The sequence below is a fragment of the Scardinius erythrophthalmus genome, assembly GCF_964197995.2.
Source record: "Scardinius erythrophthalmus genome assembly, chromosome: 19".
In the NCBI taxonomy this organism is placed as follows: Eukaryota; Metazoa; Chordata; class Actinopteri; order Cypriniformes; family Leuciscidae; genus Scardinius; species Scardinius erythrophthalmus.
Window position 1 is genome coordinate 37,978,849 of NC_138239.1, and position 25,908 is coordinate 38,004,756.

The 25,908-nt window shown below is 39.7% G+C and overlaps 1 protein-coding gene across 1 annotated transcript in view; it reads left to right on the forward strand.

The window, feature by feature from the left end:
• The first annotated feature begins 7,523 nt into the window (after positions 1 to 7,523).
• The window catches only part of LOC308707779 (nuclear factor 7, ovary-like), a 30,852-nt gene continuing 12,467 nt past the window's right edge, over positions 7,524 to 25,908 (forward strand). Inside the window, exons 1-5 of the mRNA XM_081394439.1 lie at positions 7,524 to 8,168; positions 23,810 to 23,905; positions 24,122 to 24,352; positions 24,430 to 24,452; positions 24,534 to 24,652. Of these exons, the coding sequence (XP_081250565.1) occupies positions 7,767 to 8,168; positions 23,810 to 23,905; positions 24,122 to 24,352; positions 24,430 to 24,452; positions 24,534 to 24,652 (871 nt within the window). The 5' untranslated portion in view covers positions 7,524 to 7,766. The remainder of the gene's footprint in view (positions 8,169 to 23,809; positions 23,906 to 24,121; positions 24,353 to 24,429; positions 24,453 to 24,533; positions 24,653 to 25,908) is intronic.

Genomic DNA, 25,908 nt, shown 5'->3' on the forward strand with positions numbered 1-25,908 from the left:
AAAACTGTGAACGTCACGAGCCATACGTGGCCACCAAAATCGTTGCTTAACTAAAGACGTGGTACGACTGACTCCTGGATGACAAGCCACATTGGAACAATGACCCCACTGAATGACGTTGGACCGTAATTGCTCTGGCACAAATAACCGGTTCGGTGGACAACCGGGCGGAGGCGTTACCCCTTCTAAGGCCGTTCTGACCTTCGATTCGACCTCCCATGAGAGTGTGGAGATAATTAGGGACTCCGGAAAAATGCACTCGGGAGTAGACGGGCGATCGGAATGGTCAAAAATACGTGACAAAGAATCGGGCTTGATGTTTTTGGAGCCCGGGCGGTACGAGAGAGTAAAGTCAAAACGTCCGAAAAAAAGTGCCCACCGAGCCTGCCTAGAGTTCAATCTTTTAGCGGTTCTAATGTATTCCAGATTCTTATGATCGGTCCATACGATAAAAGGTACCCCCGACCCTTCTAACCAGTGACGCCACTCTTCCAATGCTAACTTGACTGCCAACAACACTCTGTTACCAATATCATAATTACGTTCGGCAGGGGACAAACGATGAGACAAAAACGCGCACGGATGCATTCTGTCGTCTGTAGGAGAACGTTGGGATAACACTGCACCTACCCCCACCTCTGACGCGTCGACCTCCACCATGAACTGACGTGATGGATCAGGGGTAACTAGGATGGGGGCTGAAACAAAGCGGCCTTTCAGTTTGGCAAACGCAGCCTCGGCTGCGTCTGACCACCTGAACGTAGTTCTGGGGGAGGTCAAGGCGGTCAGAGGTGAGGCTAGTTGGCTGAAATTGCGAATGAACCGCCGGTAAAAATTGGCGAACCCCAGAAACCTCTGTAGGGCCTTACGGGAATCTGGACTTGGCCAATCCACCACAGCCTTAACCTTCTCAGGATCCATACGCATCCCCTCAGACGACACAATGTACCCTAAGAAAGGAACAGACTGTGCATGAAAAGCGCATTTCTCCGCCTTGACAAAAAGACCATTCTCTAACAACCTCTGAAGCACTCGTCTGACGTGCTGAACATGTTCCTGGAGAGACGAAGAAAAAAATCAATATGTCATCCAGGTAGACATAAATGAACTGATCGACCATGTCTCTCAGCACGTCATTGACGAGTGCCTGGAAGACTGCTGGACTATTGGACAGCCCGAAAGGCATAACCAAATATTCAAAGTGCCCCCTGGGGGTGTTAAACGCAGTCTTCCATTCATCCCCCTTCCTGATGCGGACCAAATGATAAGCGTTACGTAAGTCCAGTTTTGTGAAGACCGACGCTCCCTGCAACCTCTCGAAGGCTGAAGACATCAACGGCAAAGGATAAGTATTCTTTACCGTGATGTTATTCAGCCCTCGGTAATCAATGCAAGGTCGCAGAGAACCGTCCTTCTTCCCCACAAAAAAGAACCCCGCCCCCGCAGGAGAAGAGGAAGGTCGGATGAATTTGGATGCCAGAGAATCAGAAATATATTTCTCCATGGCCTCCCTCTCGGGAATAGATAGAGAGTAAAGCTTGCCTTTAGGCGGAGACGTACCTGGCAGTAGATCTATTGCACAGTCATAGGGACGATGCGGAGGGAGAGAAGCAGCCCGAGACTTACTGAACACTTCCTTCAGGTCCAGATACTCCGTGGGCACGTTTGATAAATCCACTGCCTCCTCCTGAAAAGCAGAAACAATAACAGACGGACAGGCAGACGCAAGACAGGACTCATGACAAAAACTGCTCCACTCCAACACTGATCTCTGCTGCCAGTCAATTTTGGGTTATGCTTGATTAGCCAGGGGTGACCGAGAACAACAGGTGCCAGGGGGGAGTCCAGGATGTAAAATGAGGTAGTCTCTGTGTGATTGCCGGATACAGTGAGTGTAATGGGTCCAGTGGTGAATGCGATGGTGGGAAGGGCTTGACCGTTGAGGGCGTGCACAGCAATGGAATGGGTGAGTGGTAACAGGGGAACGTGAATCTTGTGAGCGAATGTGTAGTCCATGAAGTTACCTTCTGCCCCGGAATCCAAAAGTGCAAGACAGTCGTGAGTGTTGGCTGACCATCTAAGTCTTACCGGAAGGAGAGTTGATGTTGATGAGGTCTTCTCAGCGGAGATCCCACCCGACAGTAGCCTCAGATTTACTGCCGGGCTTGCCCTTTTACCGGGCAGTTGTACGCGAAGTGACCAGCAGTCCCACAGTACAGGCAAAGGCCCTGGGATCTCCGCCTTTCCTTCTCCTCCCGGGAAAGCCGAGCTCGCCCGACCTGCATGGGCTCGTGATCGTAGACGGGGCTGACCGCGTCCCCGCCGCTGGCTTGCGTGGTCTCCACGGTGGTTGAAGCCCGAACCGGTAACTTCATCCGTTCAACACGAGAGAGACGAGAATCCACGCGAAGCGCCAGGTCGATGAGTCCGTTGAGTGTAGCGGGTAAATCCAACGCGTAGATTTCTCTCAGGACGCGGTCAGCCAGCCCATGCAGGAACATGTCCCACTGCGCTTCCTCGTTCCATTGACACTCAGCCGCCAAGGTCCGGAACTCAATGGCATAATCTGATACGGATCTGCTTCCTTGCTTGAGATCCGCCAGGGTTCGTGCTGCTTCTCTTCCCGCGACCGCGCGGTCAAACACCATCTTCATCTCGGCGGCGAGTGTCTGGAACGAGGCACAACACGGATCTTGATTCTCCCACACCGCCGTCCCCCACAGAGCTGCCCTCCCAGTCAGTAGTGTGAGTACGAATGCCACTTTGCTTTGTTCTGTGGCAAATGTTCTGGGTTGCAGAGAGAAATGCATAGTACAGCGTGTTAGAAAAGCTCTGCAAAAATTCGGCTCACCACTGTAGGGTTCTGGGACCGGTAGACGGGGTTCTGACTGGGAGGCGCCTGATGGTGGAACTGGGGGAGTGGCCGGTGTGGGTGGTGGCGCAGTGGGAGCTCGTAGATGTTGAAGCTGCTGGGTGAGCTCGGACACCTGCGCCACGAGAGCTTGAATGGCCCGACCCGACTCCGTAGATGTCCTCTCTTGAGCCTCTATCCGAGAAATGGTTACTCTGATGAAGTCATCAAGCGAAGAGGATCCACTTGCTGCTCCCATCGTTTGGTCAGATCGTTCTGTCATAACTCAGAGGCGGAAGCAATATGCAAGTAAACTCTTTATTTGAAGGTCAGAAGACACAGCAATAACACACGGGTGGGCTGGTGGCGCAGGGACTTGATGGTCAGCGTGGAGGTGAAGACAGGTGACGGTGAATCCAGTGAAGTGAACATCCAACACGACGAACACCATGAAAACACCGAACAGGACACGAACTGGAACAGGAACTGGAACCGGAAGAGCAGACGACGACAACACACTGAGGACACCAAAACCAACGATCTGACAGGGAAAGGAGAGTGTGATGAGTTTATATAGCAGAGATGATTGATGGTAGCTGATGAGGGGAATGAGATCAGGTGGAGTGCTGATCAACTGAACGAGCAGCCACGCCCACTCACACACACTCACACACACAAAACAACAAATACACGAGACACGAAGAAACCAGTGAATTCATGAACCGTGACACAAAACCATTGATTGGTTTACACCGACCTCTTTCTGCATTTCTGAAACTTATTTTGCTTTCTGCATTTCATTTGAATAATTCTGAAACTTATTTTGATTTCCTTTGAGTAGTTCAGAAAAACATTTCTGAAACTTATTTTGATTTCTGCATTTCCATTGACTAATTCAATGAATGAACAATCTCCATTCTTATATGCTTAAACATGTTCCAAGTCACTTCTTAGATCTGCATAGGTGGCTTGCATTGGAGGGATTCATGAACAAAGTGCTTATTATATTGCATATTATTATTGCTGTTATTTATTTAGGTTACACCGACCTCTTGCTGCATTTCCTTTGAATAATTCAGATCAAGAATAATTAAAATCCACTACCATTTAACATCACAGTGGGAGTGAAGAATTGGATATTTAAAAATGAGACCCTTCTAGATGACCCTGAGAAACATTTGAGACCAGATGTACCATTCGCACTTGCTGACATGAACATGATATTTTATATTAGACATGACATGATTTTGTTTTGTTGCATTATGTGTTCCCATGCATTTCCATACGACTTCAAGTTCATAAGTGCTCAATCGTGAAGTGGACATTTAAGATGCTTTTCAGGTGTCTCAAGCTTTTCACACAAAGCAGTGTGAACTAAGGAGAAGCCCTTCATCCACTGAGGTCTGCCCAGACAACCGCACCGCTGGAGGTGACAGGATTGGTCAAGAAGGGTCAGATCATCATCGTGGAGAAGGTGCCAGAGAAGCAGAAGTTTCTCCATGGAAGAATGACACGCCAACTGAACAAGTAACAAAGGTCCAGATTGACTCGACGAACTTTGCTCGCATCACAGGAAGAGAACCTGAATGCATTCGTCCACCTGCTGGACTCAAGCAACATACATCTGGTGAGACCAGGTGTTCTGCTGGTGAACACAGCCCTCTGCAAGCTTCTACAGATGCTAACATTGAAAAGACAATTTTTGGGTGACGTCTCAAGAATGACAACAGACGTTTATCAGTGACTCCATAGGAGCTCATTTGAATTTGACCCACGGAGTCAAGGAGGGAAAACTGTAAGAATTGATAAATTAGGAAATTCCAAACAGTCTGTTTTGGGGGTGACCAGGCCCTGAGAGGACAAAAGGACCTCTCTGGAGATTAGCATTTGAACTGGCTCTCATGCACCATCGAGACGAAAGTCTCACCTCCGAGTCATCTAATCTACATCCTTTTCCCTCTCCCCTCACCCCTGTCTCTCATGCTCAGACGATCAGCTGAAATCACCCAAGAAAATGTATAGTTTAATGTGAATGATTATCACAAAGTATTTTCATGTTTGGTATCATTTAAAATGTCACAGTGCGACTGGTACAGATATCTCATATCCAGATAGATAAAACAAAAGGTAATAAGGTTTTTAAGAGCTTATGGATAACTGATTTACAAAGGAAGGTGGTCTCTAAGCAAATGGTCCCACACCCCCATGAAGATGCGACCACTGCATGCAAATTTCTATTGTTACATGTTTCCAGGTAAAAGGTTTGTCTATTTAAGGAATTGCAGCAGGGAGATCGAGGCCTTTTCTGTACTTGAGATCGGTCCGTTAGGCTGAGAGATATAGATCTCTCAGCCTCACGTATTTCTTAATGTTGGGTTTGCATCTTCTCTCTATTCCAGAGCATTTGATGTTTTGTATCGATTATCTTTGAATTGATTATGGAATTGGCATGATACATTTACCTGACATAATAAATTGTTACATTTGATTATTCTATCTGACTTTGATATTATTTTCATTGAAGAGTTAAACGGAATAGTCAAACATTCACCCATGATTAATGATCCACAGATATCATTAAAACCCTTTCATTTATGGAGTCAGATGAAATAAACGAGAGAATACATAACTAAATGTATTGTAAATTTAACCAACCAATACTTTGCATGAGTGAGGACAGAGCACGTGAGACCTTCCCTGTGTTATTGGAAAACCTCCATTGGACCAATTTCACGGGCCTTACAGATCCTTCAAAACCTCTCTGTTTTCCTGTACCTTTTCACTGTGGTAGGTTATAGTCAGCCTCCTTTGCTCGTCAAGTGCATGGTCGATCCGAGATTTTCCAAAGGTTCTCAGTGTAATTTGACACTGGATGTGAGCTGACGACTTTTCATGCTTAGTTAAAGCTGCGGGCAGGTTGTTCAAATCACAATATCCCGTTGAAGTCCAAACAGTCCGACTCGTTGAAAAAAGCAGGCAGGGATAGCAGTACAGCCGCTGATTGTTAGCACAGCCACATAGCCAATCTTTTCTTCCATACCAGTCTGTTTGAAACGATCAGACCATTTTTGGGCCCTTTTGCTGCACTAGTCCATCTAAGGCTGGCGTAGACCTCCCTCTTGATATTAATTCAGATTTTGAAATAAAATCGAGCTTGGAAAAATGTTTTAACTCCGTGATCGTGTTCATGGACGGTGCTGTCATTTTCACTTTTAATTTGGCGGGGATTAGGCATGTAGGCTAGGTGTGGTCATTGGGTGTGGTCTGTGGCGCAAGTAACGTTAATGACGTTAGCTGCGCAAATGTCCAGTAATATCTCGATTTTAATTGGTCCACGTCTGATTTGTAATGGAGATGTTTACTGGCATAGCATATTTACGGCCAAAGGCACGGCAGATTTGTGCTTTTTGCCGTACATGTTAAAGAATACAGGATCGAAGTGCGCATGCGCAACATGGGTTTTTCGCTTGTCGTCTGCAATGAATGGACAGTAAAAGCACTGCTTATTCTACCATTTGTTTTTATTTGATTATGCCTAACTGCTACATTTGTCATAATAACGTCTAAACAATTTGAATAACACACGTATTGCATATATAAATCACAAGAATAAAAAGTAAAAATACAAATACAATTTTATTATTTAATAAACATTTTTATTTTTGAATTTTGGCAGGCCTACCCAAGACCGCACGTCAATGTAATCTGCTACTGTATTTTCAGTTGCCAGTAAAGTAGTTACAGTATATAGACTTCATCTTTTTTAAAAAAGAAAAAGAAAAAAACTGCTGTAAAAATAGCAATATTTTATTTATTAATAAAAGATTAATTTTATTAATAAGAATGTACTGAAAGAATGAATGAGGTGTTTAAACACGACTTCCTCTTTAAAAAAGGGGAGGAGACCGAAAGAAACTCTGGGTTTACCGAAGAAAACCTGCTCCCGACCAGGTTAGGTTCACAGAGTAAGTTACCATGGTAACTGACTCTGAGTATAAGTTACCTCTCTTTCAGAAACGGGCTTGACTTACTCTGCTTTCTCAGGTTTAACATACCTCCCATTCTGAAACAGAAAACTCAGAGTTTCCCTCATTTCAGGGTTAACATACTCAGAGTTTTCACTAAACCTCCTTTCTGAAACAGGCCCCAGGATACAAACTGGAGGTATTTTGTTGTTGTTTTTACTTCAAATAAAGAAGCCGTCGTCTCACTCTGGACATGATAATTTATTTGAAGCACTTTATTGTACCTCCAGAAACTTTATAACTGTATTTAAGTAGCCTACTTGTATCCACATTATATCCACTTGTAAATTTTGTGTCTGTAAATTAAGGATTACTGTAAAAGCACAGCATAACTGTAAAATCTGCAAAACAAGAGCAGCTGTGAATTAACACTTTAGTCCAATGATGATGATGAAGAGTTACAAAATGGTTTCATTAACAAAAGGATTAACAAAACTTAGTCAAAACTCAGAGTCATTGGATACTTGAACAAATATTCTATGTAAAAATAAAGAGCAATAAATAAAACACACAAATAAAGTGTATTTTTTATTGTCAATATTTGTGTTTTTCATTGTTCTTTAGTGTTTGATTCAAGGTTTTGATTTATAGCATTATACCTGAGAAAGCCCACATGTGATCATAAACTCCACCCTCTTACAACACTTACCAGGAAGAGACTGACTTATTATTTCTCTTTTCTGTCATGCTGACTCTCTTCCCTCTCGACAAAAGCAATAAAGAAGCAGCGATCAGTGGAGAATGAAGACAAACACTTTCAAGAAGGATTTTTGAGACATTTGTTTCTGAACAGACAGCAGATCGCTGTAATTCTCAAGGTGATTCATTTATAAACCCGTCGTTCAGAAAGTGAAAGTAAAGTTTGTGTTGCTGGAGCTCAAACGGTGAAAATGGCTTCACTAAATGTCTTTGCTGAAGAGCTTTCTTGTCCCGTGTGCTGTGAAATCTTCAGGGCTCCTGTTGTTTTATCATGTAGTCACAGTGTCTGTAAAGAGTGTCTTCAACAGTTCTGGAGAACCAAGAAAGCTCAGGAGTGTCCTGTCTGCAGGAGAAGATCCTCAAAAGATCAACCTCCTCTTAATCTGGCGTTAAAAAACTTGTGCGAGTCGATCCTGAAGGAGAGAAATGAGACGCGTTCATCAGGATCTGAGGAGATCTGCAGTTTACACAGTGAGAAACTCAAACTCTTCTGTCTGCAGGACAAACAGCCTGTGTGTGTAGTGTGCTATACTTCACAACAACACGACAATCACAAAGTCAGACCCATCAGTGAAGTGGTTTCATCATATAAGGTAAGACAAATATCTCGTTTTAACATGTAAATGAAACTGAAAGTGACATGAAGAGAGTAGTAAAAAGAGTAGCGCTCACTCACACACACACACACACACACACACACACACACAGAGGGCCCTATCATACACTTGGTGCAATGCAGCGTCAGGCGCGACTCAAGTGTGTTGTGCTAGTTTCAGCCATAGACTGTAAAAAAAGATGGAAGACGCCCCTTCGCTCTCTTCCATTGATGAGAACTGAAGCCGCCAGAGTCCCGATATGGCGCTGCCGCTGACATATTGGAACTTGAGTCTGCGCAGTAGCGATCTCGGGACCAGACCTGCGCAGTAGTGAGCAGGAAGTAAAGCCGTGAAATCAACGCTCCGCCCTCACCCTCGCAGAATAGAGAGCCTAAGTCCCTCCCCTTCCGGTCGACCACCATGGGACCTTATTTCGGAAAAATATTGTATGGTAGTCAATGGCGAGAGACAACAAATATTTTGATCTCGTTTGAATTGTGCCCTGATTTACACATATGATGTTTATCAATTTAAAAGATACATTTTAAAGTCAAGAAAGTCGCAGCTTGATGTAAAACTGCTGAGGTATAAGACTGTGAAAATACGTAATTAGAAAGACTACAAACCCAGAAGGCGCACATGCGACGTCATGCCTTTTCTCTCAATGAATGAAGCTAACTTTACTGAAGCTAACGTCTGTCATTTTTTCTGTAGTCTTACCTTATAATCGTAACGCAACGCCGTCATGCCTGAGTGTTTTGAGCCAGAATACATACGAGCAACGGATCTTGTGACGTACATAGTGCGAGACGAGAGATGTAGTTCATTGAGCGATTTTCACATAAAACTAAACGTTACTCTTCTGTTTTATGACAAACTGCGACTTTCTTGACTTTCATAATTACCTTTTAAATTGACAAACATCATATGTGTAATTCAGGGCACAGTTCAGACGGAATAAAAAGATAAGTTATCTCTCGCCATTGACTTCCATACATATTTTTTCCGAAGTAAGGTCCCATGAGCCGGAAGCGGAGGGGCGGGACTTAGGCTCTCTATACACTCAGGGAGAGTGGATTCTGCACACTTTTTAAAAAATTGATTGCAGTACGACAAGAGGCTTGTTAAAATAATGTAAATACAATCTCCTCAGTCCTCCGAAGATCCCGAAAAAAATGTCCGTTGGTGCTTCAGTGACTACTTCGCTCAGAGAACCTGTCAATCACAGCTGTCAATCATGACGTTACACCACCGCATCACGTAACTAACTAAAAAACAACTTATTTTTGAAACAGACACTTGAACTTGCATCAGCGTGATAAAAACGACAGCAAGTGAAAGAAACCACCTTTAGAAAAAAGATATTTGAAGTGTTATTTAATTGTTTAGTTGGTCTCGCGTCCCGTTGAATAACATGGGGAGGCGGGGTTTATGACCTATACTAGGACCAGTCACCGGGGGGCGATCGAGACGTTTTGGCTTCACTTTTCAGGGCTTGTGCGACACGCTTGGTTTCAGCCCGACGCAGTTTTCATTGTCACGTCTGGCTTGTCGCGTAGATGGTCCGTTTCCTCGCTAGAGAAGCCTTCAGTCTTTCCACTTGTAAATCTCGTCATGTAAATAGACTCCTCCTCCAGCAGTCGTCAGAAGGTTACACTGCTGTTGTGTCGCTGTGGTCATTTTACTGATTTAGTTTTAATCCTCATCCTTTGGAAGTGTTTACAAAGAGAGTTTTCTTTTGTAGCCCAGAAAACTGCACCTTTTTGCTTCAATAAATAACATTTTCTTTTACAAACTGCAGGGCTTAAAGTATTCCGGCACCGTGCCGGATCTCCGGCGTGCGGCCGTGAGGAAGAAAAAATAAATAAATTTGAATCTTGCATGCGGTTTAATATTTTCGAGTCAATTGATTTCACCTACCAATCATATGAAAGAAACGCAGCTCTACTAACGTTACAAGCCTATCAGAAGCAGAGCAGGGCGGGGCCTGGCAACACAGTGTGATTGAGATTAACGTTGTGGGGGAAAGGAGCGCTAGTTCATGAAGCTTTGGATGATGTCCTGCACGGGCGTAATTTCTGTACACCTTGTCACATAGCAGCTTTTAGGCATTTTTCTGTCTTTTGTTAGAAGCAAGAAATGACAAGGAGGCAGCCTCTCGCAATGCAAAGTCAATGGGGACGGTTGGTTCTTCTTCTTCTTCTTCTTCTTCTAGGATTTAATGGCGGTTGGCAAACCAACTTAAAAGGTGCATTCCCGCCACCTACTGAAATGGAGTGTGAAGCGCATATTTGGAAAGGAAGTTCAAACTATATCTACTCTTTAAAAAAAAAAAAAAAAAAAAAAAAAAAAAAAATTATATATATATATATATATCCAGTGGTTAAATTGGGCCGGGGCTCTCCGGGGCTCAGCCCCGGCACATAAGCCTGCTCGTTTGCAGTCAGTTGCCTACTGGAAATTATGTCACATAAAATTTGATGAAAGTGATGCTTTTGAAAACATATTTCTGATTATAATTGAAAGATTTTGAAATGGCATGTCTATTTTGTCTCGGCGGAGCTGAGATGAGAACAATCGGAACACAGCTGTACTCTTGTTCAGCTGCTTAATCTCATTGTCAGTCGACCATGATCGCGCACCGCTCGTGCATGCCATGCGCATCTAGGTATAGGCTACTACTCAGAACTCCGACACGGATAAATGTAGACTATGCAGCAATATATAATGAATGTTCCTGGGAGATCCTTAGTTGCGCGGTATGTGGAAGCGCGCAAAAGTTCCATAACCTTCTACTACCTTGAGAAAAAAAAAAAAAAAAAAAAAAAAAAAAAAACGTGCTGCTGGCCGCTGCTTTAGCAGCAGATCAATTTTGTCAAGTTCAGCACAACGTTGGTTGTACAAAAAGTGCCCTGGCCTTGAATGACAAGGTAAGGAAAAAATGTTTGGCACATTGTATGGGTCACTATCATAACAAGGTAATACAATGTGTAATCAAGCGTTTTATATTTAATATGAGGGAAATAGGCTACACATGCCGTGGACGTGACACAAAAAATCTTGAACTTATAGGTGGCAAAATATTTTTTTGTAATTCTGTGAATTGCACTGCAAACCAAAGAAGCCTAATACTACCCACCGGATGAAGAAGGGTTGGCTCTCCTCAGAACATAACACATTCATTTTATTTTATTTTTCATGTTCGCATTTATGAGGAAAAAACAATGTTACGGACGTGAGTGCTCTGAAAGCAGCACTAAAAGACTGTTTAAAACTTTCACTGAGACCTCAAACAGAAAGCACAAAGCCTTTCTTTAAAATGAATTTCGTTTTGTATTAATTGTATCTTAATTTTAGTCAATAATACCAATTGCCTGGATTTAATAAATAAGTAAATATAGTATATAGACAAAAAACAGGGGGGGCTCAAGCCCCTGCCCCTTTTGTCTCAAAATGTATTGTGCCCCTCTCTGATAAATGTAAATAATAACAATTATTAAAATAAATATTATAATAAATAACAATACACTTATACACCATTGCCACGAACAATAATAATACAAACTAATATTAAATATATTTTTTTTTTGGCGGAAGCATTTGGCGGATGTGAAGTGGCAGTAGGCGTTCTTTTTTTCAGCGCTATGTATTATACACAGCAGTCGCCGCGAGTCTTCAAATTGCACGGCAGCAGGTAACATTAAGCTAATACGGAAAAGTTACATTTATCCTACCATGCTACTGTAAAAGTTGCGTCAGCATGTGAGTTATGCTTAACAATCATAAAAGTATAACTCAATTTCAGCCGCATTCTGAGTCTGACAATGTCATTCGTTTTTGTCCAGGCCATAGCAAGTGTTACTAGCTTGGGGAAATACATCTAGTGAAAGGAAATTTCATGTCCAAGGAAAAGTCCATGTCCAGCTCTAAATTGTAAGGAATTTATATCTTTGATTTCATAGTACACTTTACAATAAGGTTCATTTGTTTATTATTCATATTAACTAACATTAACTAATCATGAGCAAAACAACTAAAAACATTACAGATCATGTACAAAGTAAAAAATCATCAATTGCCAGAAAGTATCCAAGGGTTGTTCACAGAAAGAGAATGCCAACATGACTTAAGGGGAACTTGTACAATTCAAAAAGAACATAGGACCAATGCAAAACACCATTGTATTTCAGTTAAAGGTGTAAATCTATGGAATAGCTGTCATGAGGAATTAAAAATATGTGGGGCACTTAATAAGTTAAAGAAACTATTTAAAAAATAATGCACTGAAACTATATGAAACCATTTAAAGAATGTAAATGAACAAGCTGCTTTTGTTGTATTTGGATTGTGCAATGGTATTGCATAGGAAATACTGATGTTTTTGTATTCTGTTTATATTTGTTTGTCAACATAATGATGTAAGACAATAATTATTTTTATTTTTTATTAAAATATGAGATGTTTTAAAAAGGTAGGCATTATAAGCAAGAGCTTCAGCCTACACCTGTTTCAGACTGTGCTGTTGTTTGTTAGCTCAACTGTGTCTGAAACTAAACTAAACTAAACATTTGTTAGGCTACTGTAGGCCTATTTGTTAATCTTAATAATAATACAACTTTTAATTGTTTGTTCATGTTATGTCACAGTCAGTGCATTAACTAATGTTAACAAATACAACTTTTGATTTTAATAATGTTTTAGTAAATGCTGAAATTAATATTAACTAAGATTAATAAATTGTGTAGAAGTGTAGTTCATTATTAGTTCATGTTAATAAATTTAACTAATGAAACCTTATTGTAAAGTGTTACTGATTTCATGATAGCTAACACTTTATTGAATACATAGGCCTACAATTTATAACATCAACATAACTAAACATGAATTCCTCATAATTACCGACTTGATTCGCGGTTTTGTTAGGTTAAGTAAATAATATTTAGTTATATTATCATCATTTCCGAGAGAGGTTCTCTGACCTACTGCTGCTCTCCATCGACTGAGATATTCCAAATAATTGTGAGGAAGTCATTAAAATATATAAAACACAACAGACAGACGGATACTGCTTTAAATACAGGTGATTTATTTTAAAAATAAAAGTTTTTTTAAAAAAAGTGCCCTTTTTGGTCCTTCCGCCCCTGCCCCGGAGGAGGTCTGTGCACGCCACTGGCTGCTTGTGTAATCCGTAGGCCTATGAAATGTGTATTTCTCTCTGGCGAGTTCACTACTGCGAAGATCGCGAGGATAGCATCGTCAACTTCATCTATGCAGGGCACTGACACAGAAAACACTTGTTTATTAATAAACAATTAAAATGTCTCCTTGCTATATTTTACATATTAATCATTACTTTTGCCGGTTCTTTGTGACAGCTTTTAGGTGCTTTGTTGGCAGTGCCACCCTCACATGTTACATGAACGCTCACCACCGCATCAGCACCGAAAACAGGACATTTTTTTCAATCCCTGTTTTGGCAGGGGAAAAACTGATCAGAAAATGTAACGAAACGTTGTAGAAATGTAGTGGAGTAGAAAGTATAATAATTGCAGCAAAATGTAACGAAGTAAAAGTCAAAAGTATGCACTATTGATTCTACTTAGCCTAAGTAAAGTAGGCTTACAGAAACAAAGTATTTGTACTTCGTTACATTCCACCACTGCTGATTAACAGTAATGTAAATGCTAAATGTCCTAATACCTGTTGATACTACAACAATGCAAATATGCTATTAACCTTGCAGTTTTTCACATATCATGTAAGACTCAATTTCTCCATTTCTTTGCACAAAACTCTCCAGAAAATGCCATTTAATAGTTTTTTTTTTTTTTTTTTAATTCACGCGGGGCATTCCCCCGGACCCCCCTAGGGAGAGCCCCCCCCACATAATAAATCCCAATTTAACCCCTGTATATATCCATATAAAATTTACACATAATGGAGTTTTAAATCCTATTAAATAATCCTGTTTCCTTTAAAAATATAAATAGCTCATGATAAACTCTTGATTGTTTAGCACCTTGTCCTAGGAGAACCTGAAGTGTCAACTCATTGATTTCTACATTTCTTAAAGCATGTCTTAACTGGGACCGCTCTCTTTCATAAGCTTCACATTCTAAAAGGACATGCTCTATAGTTTCAACTAATCCACATTTGTCACAATTTCCATTCTCATGTTTACCAATTCTTTGTAAGCTTTGATTTAATAAACAATGTCCAATACGCATTCTTGATATTAAAACATCCTCTTTCCTGTTTCCGAATCTTCTTCTCTCTGACCCAACTTTTCCTTGAATGCAGTAAAAATGTCTACCTTTTATTCCTTCATTCCATTCTTTCTGCCAAATTTCCTGTATTTGTTTAGCTATTATCACTTTAATTTCTGTTTTACTTAATGCCACTTCAATGTCAATTTGTGAATGATTTAATGCCTGTTTAGCCAGATTATCAGCCTCCTCATTTCCTTTCACACCCATATGCGATGGAACCCATACAAGATTTACCAGAAGTCCATACTGTCTTGTTCTGTAAAGACTCTGCATTACTTCATTTATCATGTCTTGCCTTGCTGATGATGTTCCACTTTCCAAGCTATTTAGAGCGGATAAAGAATCTGTACATATCACTACCCTTGTTGGTTGGATTTCTTCTATCCACTGAAGTGCTAGACATATTGCAATAATTTCTGCAGTGAATACCGAAAGATAATCTGATATTCTTTTTGCCATTCTAATGTTAAAAAGTGGAATATATACCGCTACTGCTGTTTTCCCAAATTCTGGGTCTTTTGAACCATCAGTGTATATTTGAACTGCACTATAATAAGTTTGATCAATGTATTGCTGTATATTTAAATTTCCTAATCCATTTGTATTGTTATGCTTTTCTTTAAGCAGTTGAGTATCAATCAAAGGCATTGGGAAAAGCCAAGGAGGAATTGCTGACCTAGCCACAGTAGGAGCAACATTGAAGTCACTTAATCCCATTCTCCGGGCTTCCTCACTGGCCTTCCATCCAAAACTTGATAACTTTTTATGTCCATATTCCCAACAATCCTCCAACACCATTTTAACTGGGTGACTGTCCGAGTGTCCCTTTATACTTATAAAATACCTCATCTTTAACTTGAGCCTACGAATTACTTGAGGCATTACACCCATCTCTACTTGCACTGCTGTTATTGGAGAGGATCTAAACGCTCCACAACAAACTCGCAAAGCTTGTGACTGAATTGCCTCTATTTTTACGAGTTGTGTTTTGGATGCAGTGCAATATACCATACTGCCATAATCTATTGCCGATCTTATTAGAGCACAATATATTATTTTAAGAGACTGGCGACATGCTCCCCAATCAACTCCTGCTAAACACCTCATGATATTTAATGCTTTTTTGCATTTGTCAACCAGTTTCTGGATATGCATACTAAAATTCAATTTCAAATCCATCCATATACCCAGAAACCTCACAACTGCTGTTTGCTTCACTTCTTGTCCATACAATCTGATGTTAATGGTAGGGTTACTTTTCCTTTTTGCAAAACAAATTACCTGAGTTTTATCTACTGAAAACCGAAATCCCCATTCATTTGCCCAATTTTCTACCATTTTAACGGCATTCTGCAAACATCTTTCCACATACTTTACATTACGCCCTCTTTTCCACAGTGCTCCATCATCCGCATATAAAGATCTTCCAATGCCCCTATCAACCTTTGTAAAGATGTCGTTAATCATAATATTAAACAGAATTGGACTACTAACGCTTCCCTGAGGTGTTCCATTCTCTATTGTGTGTATCTGAGAAAAAGCAGTACTTACTCTTACTTGTATAGTTCTGTTAAACAGGAAATCCCTGATCCAGTTATACATTCTTCCTCTAATTTCCATTTTTTCTAACTTAATTAAAAGTCCCTCTTTCCACATCATGTCATAAGCTTTTTCGACATCAAAAAATACCCCAACTAAAGCTTCCTTATTTACCTGAGCCTTTCTTATTTCAGATTCCAGGCACAGTACTGAGTCCATTGTATTACGTCCTTTCCTAAATCCACTTTGATAAGGTGATAAAATATTATCCCTTTCAATGACATATACTAATCTACTCATGACCATACGCTCCATTATTTTGCATAGATTAGACGTTAAAGCTATAGGTCTATAATTATTTGGCTGTGTATGATCTTTGCCTGGTTTTGGAATTGGCACTATGACACCATGCTTCCAGTCATTTGGTAACTTTCCTAACTCCCAAACCTTATTAAAAAGCCTCAAAATTGTCTCTAATGCTGTCTCTGATAAATGTTTTACCATCTCATAACAAATGTCATCTCTGCCTGGAGATGTTTGCTTAACCCTTGCAAGCGCTTTTTTCAATTCATACAAAGTAAACTCTGAATCCATTGTACTTCCTGAAAGTCCCTTTTCCTCCAATAAATGAGGATATTTACTTAGTATCTGGTCCCTAGTTTTCCTCGCATCCTCTGATAAATTCGAATTACTATGAATTTTAACGAATGTTTCTGCAAATACCTCTGCTTTACCGCTTTCAGATATAATTTGTCTATTATTATATTCTAATACAGGTATGTTGTAATCTCTTTGTATCCCTCCCATCTTTCGTATCATATTCCATAACTCACTTATTTCAATGTCTTCCCCTATTCTATTACAAAATTCCCTCCAATAATTTCTTTTAGACGTCCGAATAACTCTTCTCACTATAGCTTGTGCCCTTCTATAACTAATTAAATCATTATAATTAAGTGACCTTCTTACCTTCTTGAGTGCTTTATTTCTCCTTTTTATTGCCTCACTACACTCCTCGTTCCACCATGGCATAACTTTCTTCCTGCTGCCTGCCTTCCTCTTACCTATTACTTCTACAGCTGTACTCTGAAGAACCTTGCATATTTCATTATTAAAAACATCAACATCTTCTATACATTTACTAATGTCCTTCATTTTGCTTCCACATAACTCCTTATACTTATCCCAATCCGCTGACTTGAACCTCCACCTAGGCATTCTTTCCCCCACTCTTTGTTCTATATCTACTCCAACTTTACTGCAAATAGGAAAATGATCACTTCCTACTGTACTTTGTTTTAGTACTTTCCATTCACATTTGCTCGCTAAACTTTCAGATACTATTGTCAAGTCTAATACCGAATGCCTTCCCTTATTCAAATCAATTCTAGTATGACTTCCATCATTAATGCACACTAATCTTCCCCAATCTAGCATATCTTCAATGATCTTACCATTATAATCTGTTTTTGTGCTTCCCCATATTGAACTATGAGCGTTAAAATCACCACACCACACCGTTTTTTGACTTTCATTCCCTACTATACTTTCTAGAATATCCTTGCTTAACCTATCACATGGATTGTAAAAATTAATTATTCTAATACACCTTGATCCTTCCCATATTTCCACCACCACAACTTCTACTTCCCCATCTACCTCAACTGTTTTATACCCAATTCCTTGCTTTATAAAAGTAGCTACTCCACCTCCATTCCCTTGTTGTCTATCCCTCCGAATAGTAGTATATCCATGTATTAGAAAGTTATATTGTGATTTAAGCCAAGTTTCCTGTATACATATAATATCTGGGCCTTTCTCTTGGTCTGCTATAAATTTCTTAAACTCCTGTCCATTTGCAATCAAACTTCTTGCATTCCATTGCAAGATATATAACACCATTAAGATCCACCACATGTTGTCTGACTATTTACTGCTTGACTATTTAATGTTGGAATCTTGAGCCTTTCATTTATCATGTCAACAGTAACATTCCCCAGATCTAAGTACTTTTCTGCAGCTCTGATAATGATTTTGATTCTTTCAGTCCTGCTTTCAGTTTGAGCTGAACAGTTCACTACTTCAGCGATAAATGCTACAAATGCCACCTTATCATCCACTACTACCTTTTCATCTCTTTGTTCTTTCCTCTGTTGTTTTGAATGAATTTCTTCATTCATAGTTTCATTTGTTTTAGGAATCTGGTTTACTTTCTTCAATGCCTCAGCGTATGTTATTCCTTCTGTCGTTCTAACATTTTGAACCTTGACTGCCTTTTTCCGTACCTGACAACCACCGTATCCTGCACTATGATCCCCACCACAGTTGCAGCATTTAGGATTTACACCTTGCCCACATTTGCCGTACTCATGTTCACCTCCACACCGCGCACATCTCTGCTTACCTCTGCATACTGCCGCTACATGACCGAATTTTTGACACTTATAGCATCTTAGCGGCGGCGGAACGTATGGTCTTACTGCATATCTTACAAATCCTAAATAAACTTTCTCTGGCATTTTATTTTCATCAAAGTTTATCATTACTGAGAGGCTGTCCATCTTCTCGTTATTTCTAACACACTTGAGCCGTTTAACAAACTTTACTGCTGCTCCTGTGATATTTCTTTTAATCTTCTCCTCCGTGACATCTGTCGGAATCCCTGTTACAACACCTCTAACCCAATTCAGGGAACTACACTGCGACCAAAATGGTCGCATATGCGACCTTTTGAAATGCCATTGCGACCCTAATTTTTAATGGGTCGCAAATGTATCACTGATTATTTTTGTACCTATGTTTTAGGCAATATGCTATGATTTACTATGAGCATTTATTAAAACAGAAATGTGTATTTTAAGAATACGTTTTATAACGTGCTCTGCGTCTGAGCATTCAAAACATCAAGTTAACTTCAGCCCCGCGACCGTTACTTAGATTAAAACGTAGCCTACCATTGTATCAGTGCTGCGCGAGCGGCTCTCTCTCTCTCTCTCTCTCACACACAAACACGGACGCGCACACACAGAGAGAGAAGATAATTGTAAAAAGAAAATTGACGGGCTATAGTTTACATTTAATATTTAACGTTTTATATTTTAACGTGTTCTAACGTGTGCGTTCCTTCCTCAGCGCGTACTTGTGAAGCTCTCACACATGCACTAAAAGCCTGTCTACCAGCGCCTGGATACTGGACTAAGTTATCTTTCGAGTCTTATTGTGCTTATACTGTTAAATACACACAAGGTTTAGATAAACAAAGTCGGTTATGTCTAAAGTGAAAGCAAACTTGAGAAAATTGAGTAAATCTGCTTGTCAAATGCGTGTATAATAGACGCGTCGCGCAAGACAGTAGCAATAGTAAACACGCTGCCGCTTGTCCTTAAAGGGATAGTTCACCCAAAAATCATTTACGCACTCTAATGTTGTTCCAAACCTGTATTAATTTCCTTCTAATATTTTCTAATATTTTTCTAATATTAATATTTTGAAGAATGTGGCTATCCAGTAGCTGGTCCCCGTTGACTTCCAAAGGAGAAAAGCCACTGGGGTACATCAACTGTTTGGTTACCCACATTCTTCCAAATAACTTTTATTTTCAACAGAAGAAAGAAACTCATTCGAGTTTAAAACAACTTGAGAGAGTAAATTATGACGATTTGAATTTTTAGGAGAACCATTCCTTGAATGTTAATAAAACAACAAAATGCAAAGAGAAAATCACTCACTGCTCTTGACTGAAGTAGCTTTAATAAGTATCAATGTATAATTTATACAGTGAAGTCTATTTTTTTTTTTTCATATTTGTTCATTTAATTACTTTCTTCAATGCTACTGTTAAATACACCTAATGAAGCTAAAAACATAAAACACTGTTTATTTAATTTGTATATTAAGTTGTGTATGTGTAATGTGCATCTTTGATCTTAATATTTAATAACAAAGAAAATAATGACAAATATTTTTATCTTCGCCCCTGTCTGCCATTTTTTTATATATGTATTGTTACCCAAGGCTTTGTTTTTAAAATATGGACATAAGTTTTGGCTGTAAGGCTCAGTCGCAAAATAGTAAAACCAACATAAAAAAGAATCGTGATAGAATCGTGATTTTCCTGAAAAAAATCGTGATACAATATTTTTGCCATTGGAATAATAAATTAAGTAGCCTATCTTAATTGTACACAATGTTCCTGTTTTTTTTTTTTTTTTACTGTTTCATGCCATAACAGCAATATTAATATCGGTTATTATCGGTATCGACCACAATTTTCACATCGGTGCATCACTACTTAAGAGTTCAGGAGTCTGCCCATCTGTGCCAACCATAGCATGTTGAAATCCATTTAGGAGAAAATCTATCCCAACCAATGTTAAAGAAAACAAAAACAAGAAGGCATGTGGTTTAAAAGATGGCAAGTAAAATAAAAAGCACATCTGTATGTAATACAGTTTCATTATTGTTTATTATTATCCAGAGCGGCTTACTATAAATAATTTGTGCGACCAAATCATGTTTTGCGCCAGTAACTGAAAAAGTTAGTAGCGCAAGTGCCACCAGTGGAAAAGGTTAGTGTAGTTCCCTGCAATTCTTTTCTTCCGGTATCGAGCACAACACCTTATGTCCAATCATCGATTTTATACCCAGAGCTGATTTTTGTTGCCTACTGTCTTTACAAAACAACAACAGATTGCCATCCCTCAAAGTCGTAATGCTTTCAACTGTCCCTATCATTTCTTTCAATGTTTTCGTCAGCTTCAACGGATTAATCGCATTTACCGAGTCAACAAACTTCAACAATACCTTATATTCCTCTTTCCTTCTTCTAGTCTGGAGATTTCCTTTCTCACTACCCGATTCTGAAGATTGTTTCTTTCTTTTCCGATTTTCTACTACACTCCACTTACTACTTCCATTCTCGCCGCCTCCACTATCCACATCCTCCATTTCCGGATCACTTCCGGAATCTACGCTACTTCCTTCCATCATCGCTCCAGTCACAATCCAGCTGTCGCCAACCGCCCGCCTCCGACCTCCGTTCTTCGTTTCCGTCGACGCACAGCACGGTCCTCGAAACTCTTCTTCTTCTTCTTCTTTTCCGGGACGGTTGGTTTGTTTTCCCCCTTGGTGGGCGTGGTCTTCAGATTATTCTCGAGGTCGGACATCCGGGACTTGTGCTCCCATAATGCACTGCGCACGCATAGCAACCACGGCGAAGGGTAAAACAAACAAGCGCCCGCCATTAAGCAACACACGAAGCGGAAGACAAACGAGTACCTAACTCTTTTCCTTTGGTTGCAAATCATGCCGAAAAACTGTTGTGGTGTTGGTTGCAACAACAACAATCTCAACTATCAGATCTGTCACTTTTATTACGAAATTCAGACAACAAATAGCGTTTTGGCGCTTGTAAATGTGACGCGACCATAGACAGTAGATAAGGACGCGACAGATCCCTAGCGGCACGTGAACCAACCGATCTTCTCTACTAGCTAACAGTAAATAAACACGAATGAACAATGTTGAAAGATACCTTACAACTTACCGAAATGTATATTTCATCATATCGACCAATCAATCAAACAAAGGGGTCAGTAAAACAGCTGGAGAATGTCACATTGCATTTACCTCAGGAAATCCATTTGATGACCATAATATGGATATGGCACGTAACGTTAGTTGGCTAGAAAAAAAGAGCTATAGGGAGTATTTTGCTAAATATGAATAATACTGCCAGCTGATGGGGCTCTCTGTATCATGTTTTCAGCATTAGGCGAGTTGTTTTTTTCTTGAGAAAAATTAATGCCTATCTTGCGTAGCCTACCTAATATTTATCCAAATGAGTCAATATTAAATCAAATCCCAATAATTGAATTGAAATAATAAAAAAGCGTAACGTTAGCTAAGCTTACCAGAAATTGTGCCATGTAAACATTGTAACATGTTGTCACTAAACCTAATAAAATTCAGATTAGTTACTAAAATGTTTTGACAATCAAAATACACTTAATGTGATGCAATATTTTTTTTTTTTTTTTACAGACGCTAGGAGACTGTTGATAAGACATTTTGTAATAGAAGATCTGTATTCATATAGCGCCTTTCACAGGTAGTTAGTCACAAATCGCTTAATTACATGAGTGTTTTATTACATTCACTTCTCACCACCCATATACATTCGCATACAAAGACCATTCATCATTAATACAAAGTAGTCCGTTAGTATCCATAATTGACATAGTCCACAGCAAAACTTCCGTGAATAGATACCTTTTTGATTTGCCTCGGGCTTTGCCATCGGTTTGTTTTACCCTTCGCGGCTTGTTGCTACGCAGGTCACATGATTTGTGACGCAACGCCGACCAATCCCGTTGTCCTCCCCACCCCCACTCAAATTCGTTTGTTATGATGTTTAACCGCACGCCGTCATTGACACGGAGGAGCAGGACCGAGCCTGTGTAAAATAGCTCACTGAATGTTCTATGAGCGAGTAACTTACCGGTTGCAGCACAGACAGTGATGAAACGCCAGAAACAACAGGTAACGGTACGTGACTTTAATGTCATCGTGGATGAAAAGAAAGAAAGGAGAGGTGTGAGTTGGTTCAGTAAATTAGCTCAGGTCAGGATAATCATCTTTTCTGTCTACACCTGTTGATAACTGAGCTAACGTTAACATACACTGCTCCTTGGTAACTTCAGACTTGGCTAAATATTTCATTTGAATATTTAATTAAATATTCTGTGTAGCTTACAAAAAAAAAACACATTCTGTGTATGGCAGGCCTACCATGAAAACGAGTCCACTTTAAACCGCAGCATTTTCTGTCAGCAGTGTACAAGTAGCCTAACGTTAGTGCTGTCAAAGTAAACGCATGCGATTCATTTGTCCAGCTTTAACATGTTAAAATATTTATCGCAGCGTCTGTTCTTTCTGTCATCCTTTGGGTTATATGATCATGCTCTCCTTCACGCAAATGTTTTAAACTATCAATGCGCGAGAAAGACAAAAGAGAACGCGCTGTCAGTGAATGAATGTCCTCCTGAAACACACACACACACACACAGAAAGACGCGCGCCAGTATCGCATTCGCAGTCGACAGCGCGCCATCGAGTTCCCTTTCGCGCTTGTACGAACCATAACACACACATTTAGGCTATGTCAAAATGTCAGTTTTGTCGAGTATCTTCACAAGAACAGTAAAATGAGTTAAATACAATCTTAAATAGTTCGTAAAGAGTAGAGAATGAGATGCGTGAGATCCTGTCAGCAGCGGCCGGTAAGTGACAGCAATTCTCTCTGTTAGTAAAGTTAACCAAAGAACAATGGGAACAGAGAAAATTACTAACTGCCAAACGCTTAAGGATTAATCTATTTTTCATTTATAATTTATGCAGTGCGGAATGTTTTATAAACGTATTCAATTTCTATATAATTCACATTGGTTAGACAGGTAAGGTACAGGTAAATATTACATTTATTATGGGTTTAAGTGATGATTGTTTTAAGTTTACTTAAATTAAAAGTTGTTATATTTTTTTTAAGCCTAATAAATGTTTCAAATTTTGGACAAAGAGACATAAGTAGCTATATCAGTGATACCGGTCTTTATTCATAAAAATATGCCATTAACATGCTTGAAAATAAATGGTGCCAATGAAGCCCAAGGCACCGCACCGCGCAATTTAATATGAGATGTGCACAAAAATGTAAGAAATCAGGATGAGGGCAAATACTTTTCCCCTGCATTATATGATCATATCACTGTATTGTCTTCTCTTCTCCTCTTCACTGTAATCTTGTGTTTTATGTTTTTTGTTCAATTCTAGGAGGAGATCAATACAGCACTGAAGACCTTACAAGAGAAACTTAAACGCAATGAAGAAATGAAAGGAGAGTTTGAGAAAACAGTTCAACACATCAAGGTGAGGAAACAGAATCAAGAGTCATGTATAGTATTACTGTATACAGTTATGATTTAATATAATGGATTATAGTTTATTATTTCTGTAAATGACGAGCATCAATCTGCTTCTGGATCCGTTCTATATCGGGTATCTGAGTTTATCTCTGATATGAATGATGTGAAGTGTTGATGTGTGTCGATTGAGATGATTGAAGTGAATGTGATGTGATTTCAGTCTCAAGCTGAGCACACAGAGCGTCAGATTAAACAGCAGTTTGAGAAGCTTCATCAGTTTCTCAGAGATGAAGAAGAAGCTACAGTCACTGCACTGAGGGAGGAAGAGGAGCAGAAGAAGCAGAGGATGAAGGAGAAGCTGGAGGAGATGAACACACACATCTCAGCTCTTTCACACACAATCAAAGACATGGAGGAGATGATGAAAGCCAGTGACGTCTGCTTTCTGAAGGTCTGATTTCAGATCATTGGTTGATCATTGGTTGACTGATTGAGTTGTTGATGATAAATGGTGTGTTTGTTCTGCAGGAGTTTCCCGTCTCAATGGAAAGGTGAGTGATCTGCTCCTGTCTCTGGTCTCTCTGGTTCTGATCCAAAGCCACTGCAGTTCTGACTCCTGAATGTTCTTCCAGAGTCCAGAGCTCACAGCCGGATCCAGAGATGGCTTCTGGAGCTTTGATTCATGTGCCACGATACTTGGGCAACCTGCCGTTCAGAGTCTGGAAGAAGATGCAGGACATCGTCCAAAACAGTGAGTCTGACTGCAGGAGATCTGAGCTGGAGTGTTAAAGGTTCTTCATGACACAGACGGGGATAGATAGATAGATAGATAGATAGATAGATAGATAGATAGATAGATAGATAGATCAAGGCATCACTTATAGAGTTACAGGTTCTTCATGACTAGATAGATAGATAGATAGATAGATAGATAGATAGATAGATAGATAGATAGTAGGGGTGTAACGATTCATCAACTACATCGATGTATCGATTTATACTCCTATGATCCAACTACATCGATCTGTGCTCGGCAAGTTGGCCTTCCGGACGACATGTATCGATCTAACAAAGATAATGAATCGATTGTATCGATACTAGGAAATAACGCATTGGATTTAAGCACGTCAGACTTTATATGGATGTTTTTTCTTAGCACTTTTAATGATAAAGGCGTTAAACGTTACTCGATTCAGTCTGCCTATCTGTGACGTCGTCGCCATGCGTAGTATCAGTGTATCACCTAGTATCACTTCACTAAAGCGCAAAAGAAATACGAGCATGCAACGTCGTAAATTAGTAAGTTAAGAAATAAAAGTAAAATACCAATAAATTACGTTATTGGTACGTCATGTGTGTTGCTATATATCATGCGCAGTTTCCATGTTTCTTTACCAGTTCTTCTAGTATTGTGTATCACCATGGTAGCCTAACTGTTGTTTGTTTCCATAAAAAAATGCCACTTACTGGTTATTTTGTATATTTTTATATGACTGTGGTGGCTCATACCAAGATTGTATTAACAAAAACTAGTTTGGGACGAGCTTAACCTCGCAGTGCCTACTGTTTATCAGTATTTGTAATATTCTTACAATTTTTATTGTATGTTAAGTAAAGGGAACTTGTGTGTCAACATTTTTTGTGTAAACAAATGTATTATAATAGGCCTATATAATTCCTAAAAAGGTGGGTGGGCTTGATGACCATGGGGAGATGTGGGTCCCATGGCCAAACTATTCAAAACATCATTCAATGTTGTGAAAATCGTCATTAATAATCACAATTGTGCAGCCCTACTTTATTCAAATAAAATGTGAATGCATTTGACATTAATTGTTGTTTACTTGTTTGTTAATATCCATAATTAATTGATACCTGATTCCCTTTTGGCACAAGAATTTTTGGCTAAAAAGTCACTGAATCGATTTGGATCGTATCGTTCTAAATGAACCAATATCGTCCTTGAATCGTATCGACAACCATGAATCGTGAATCGAATCGAATCGT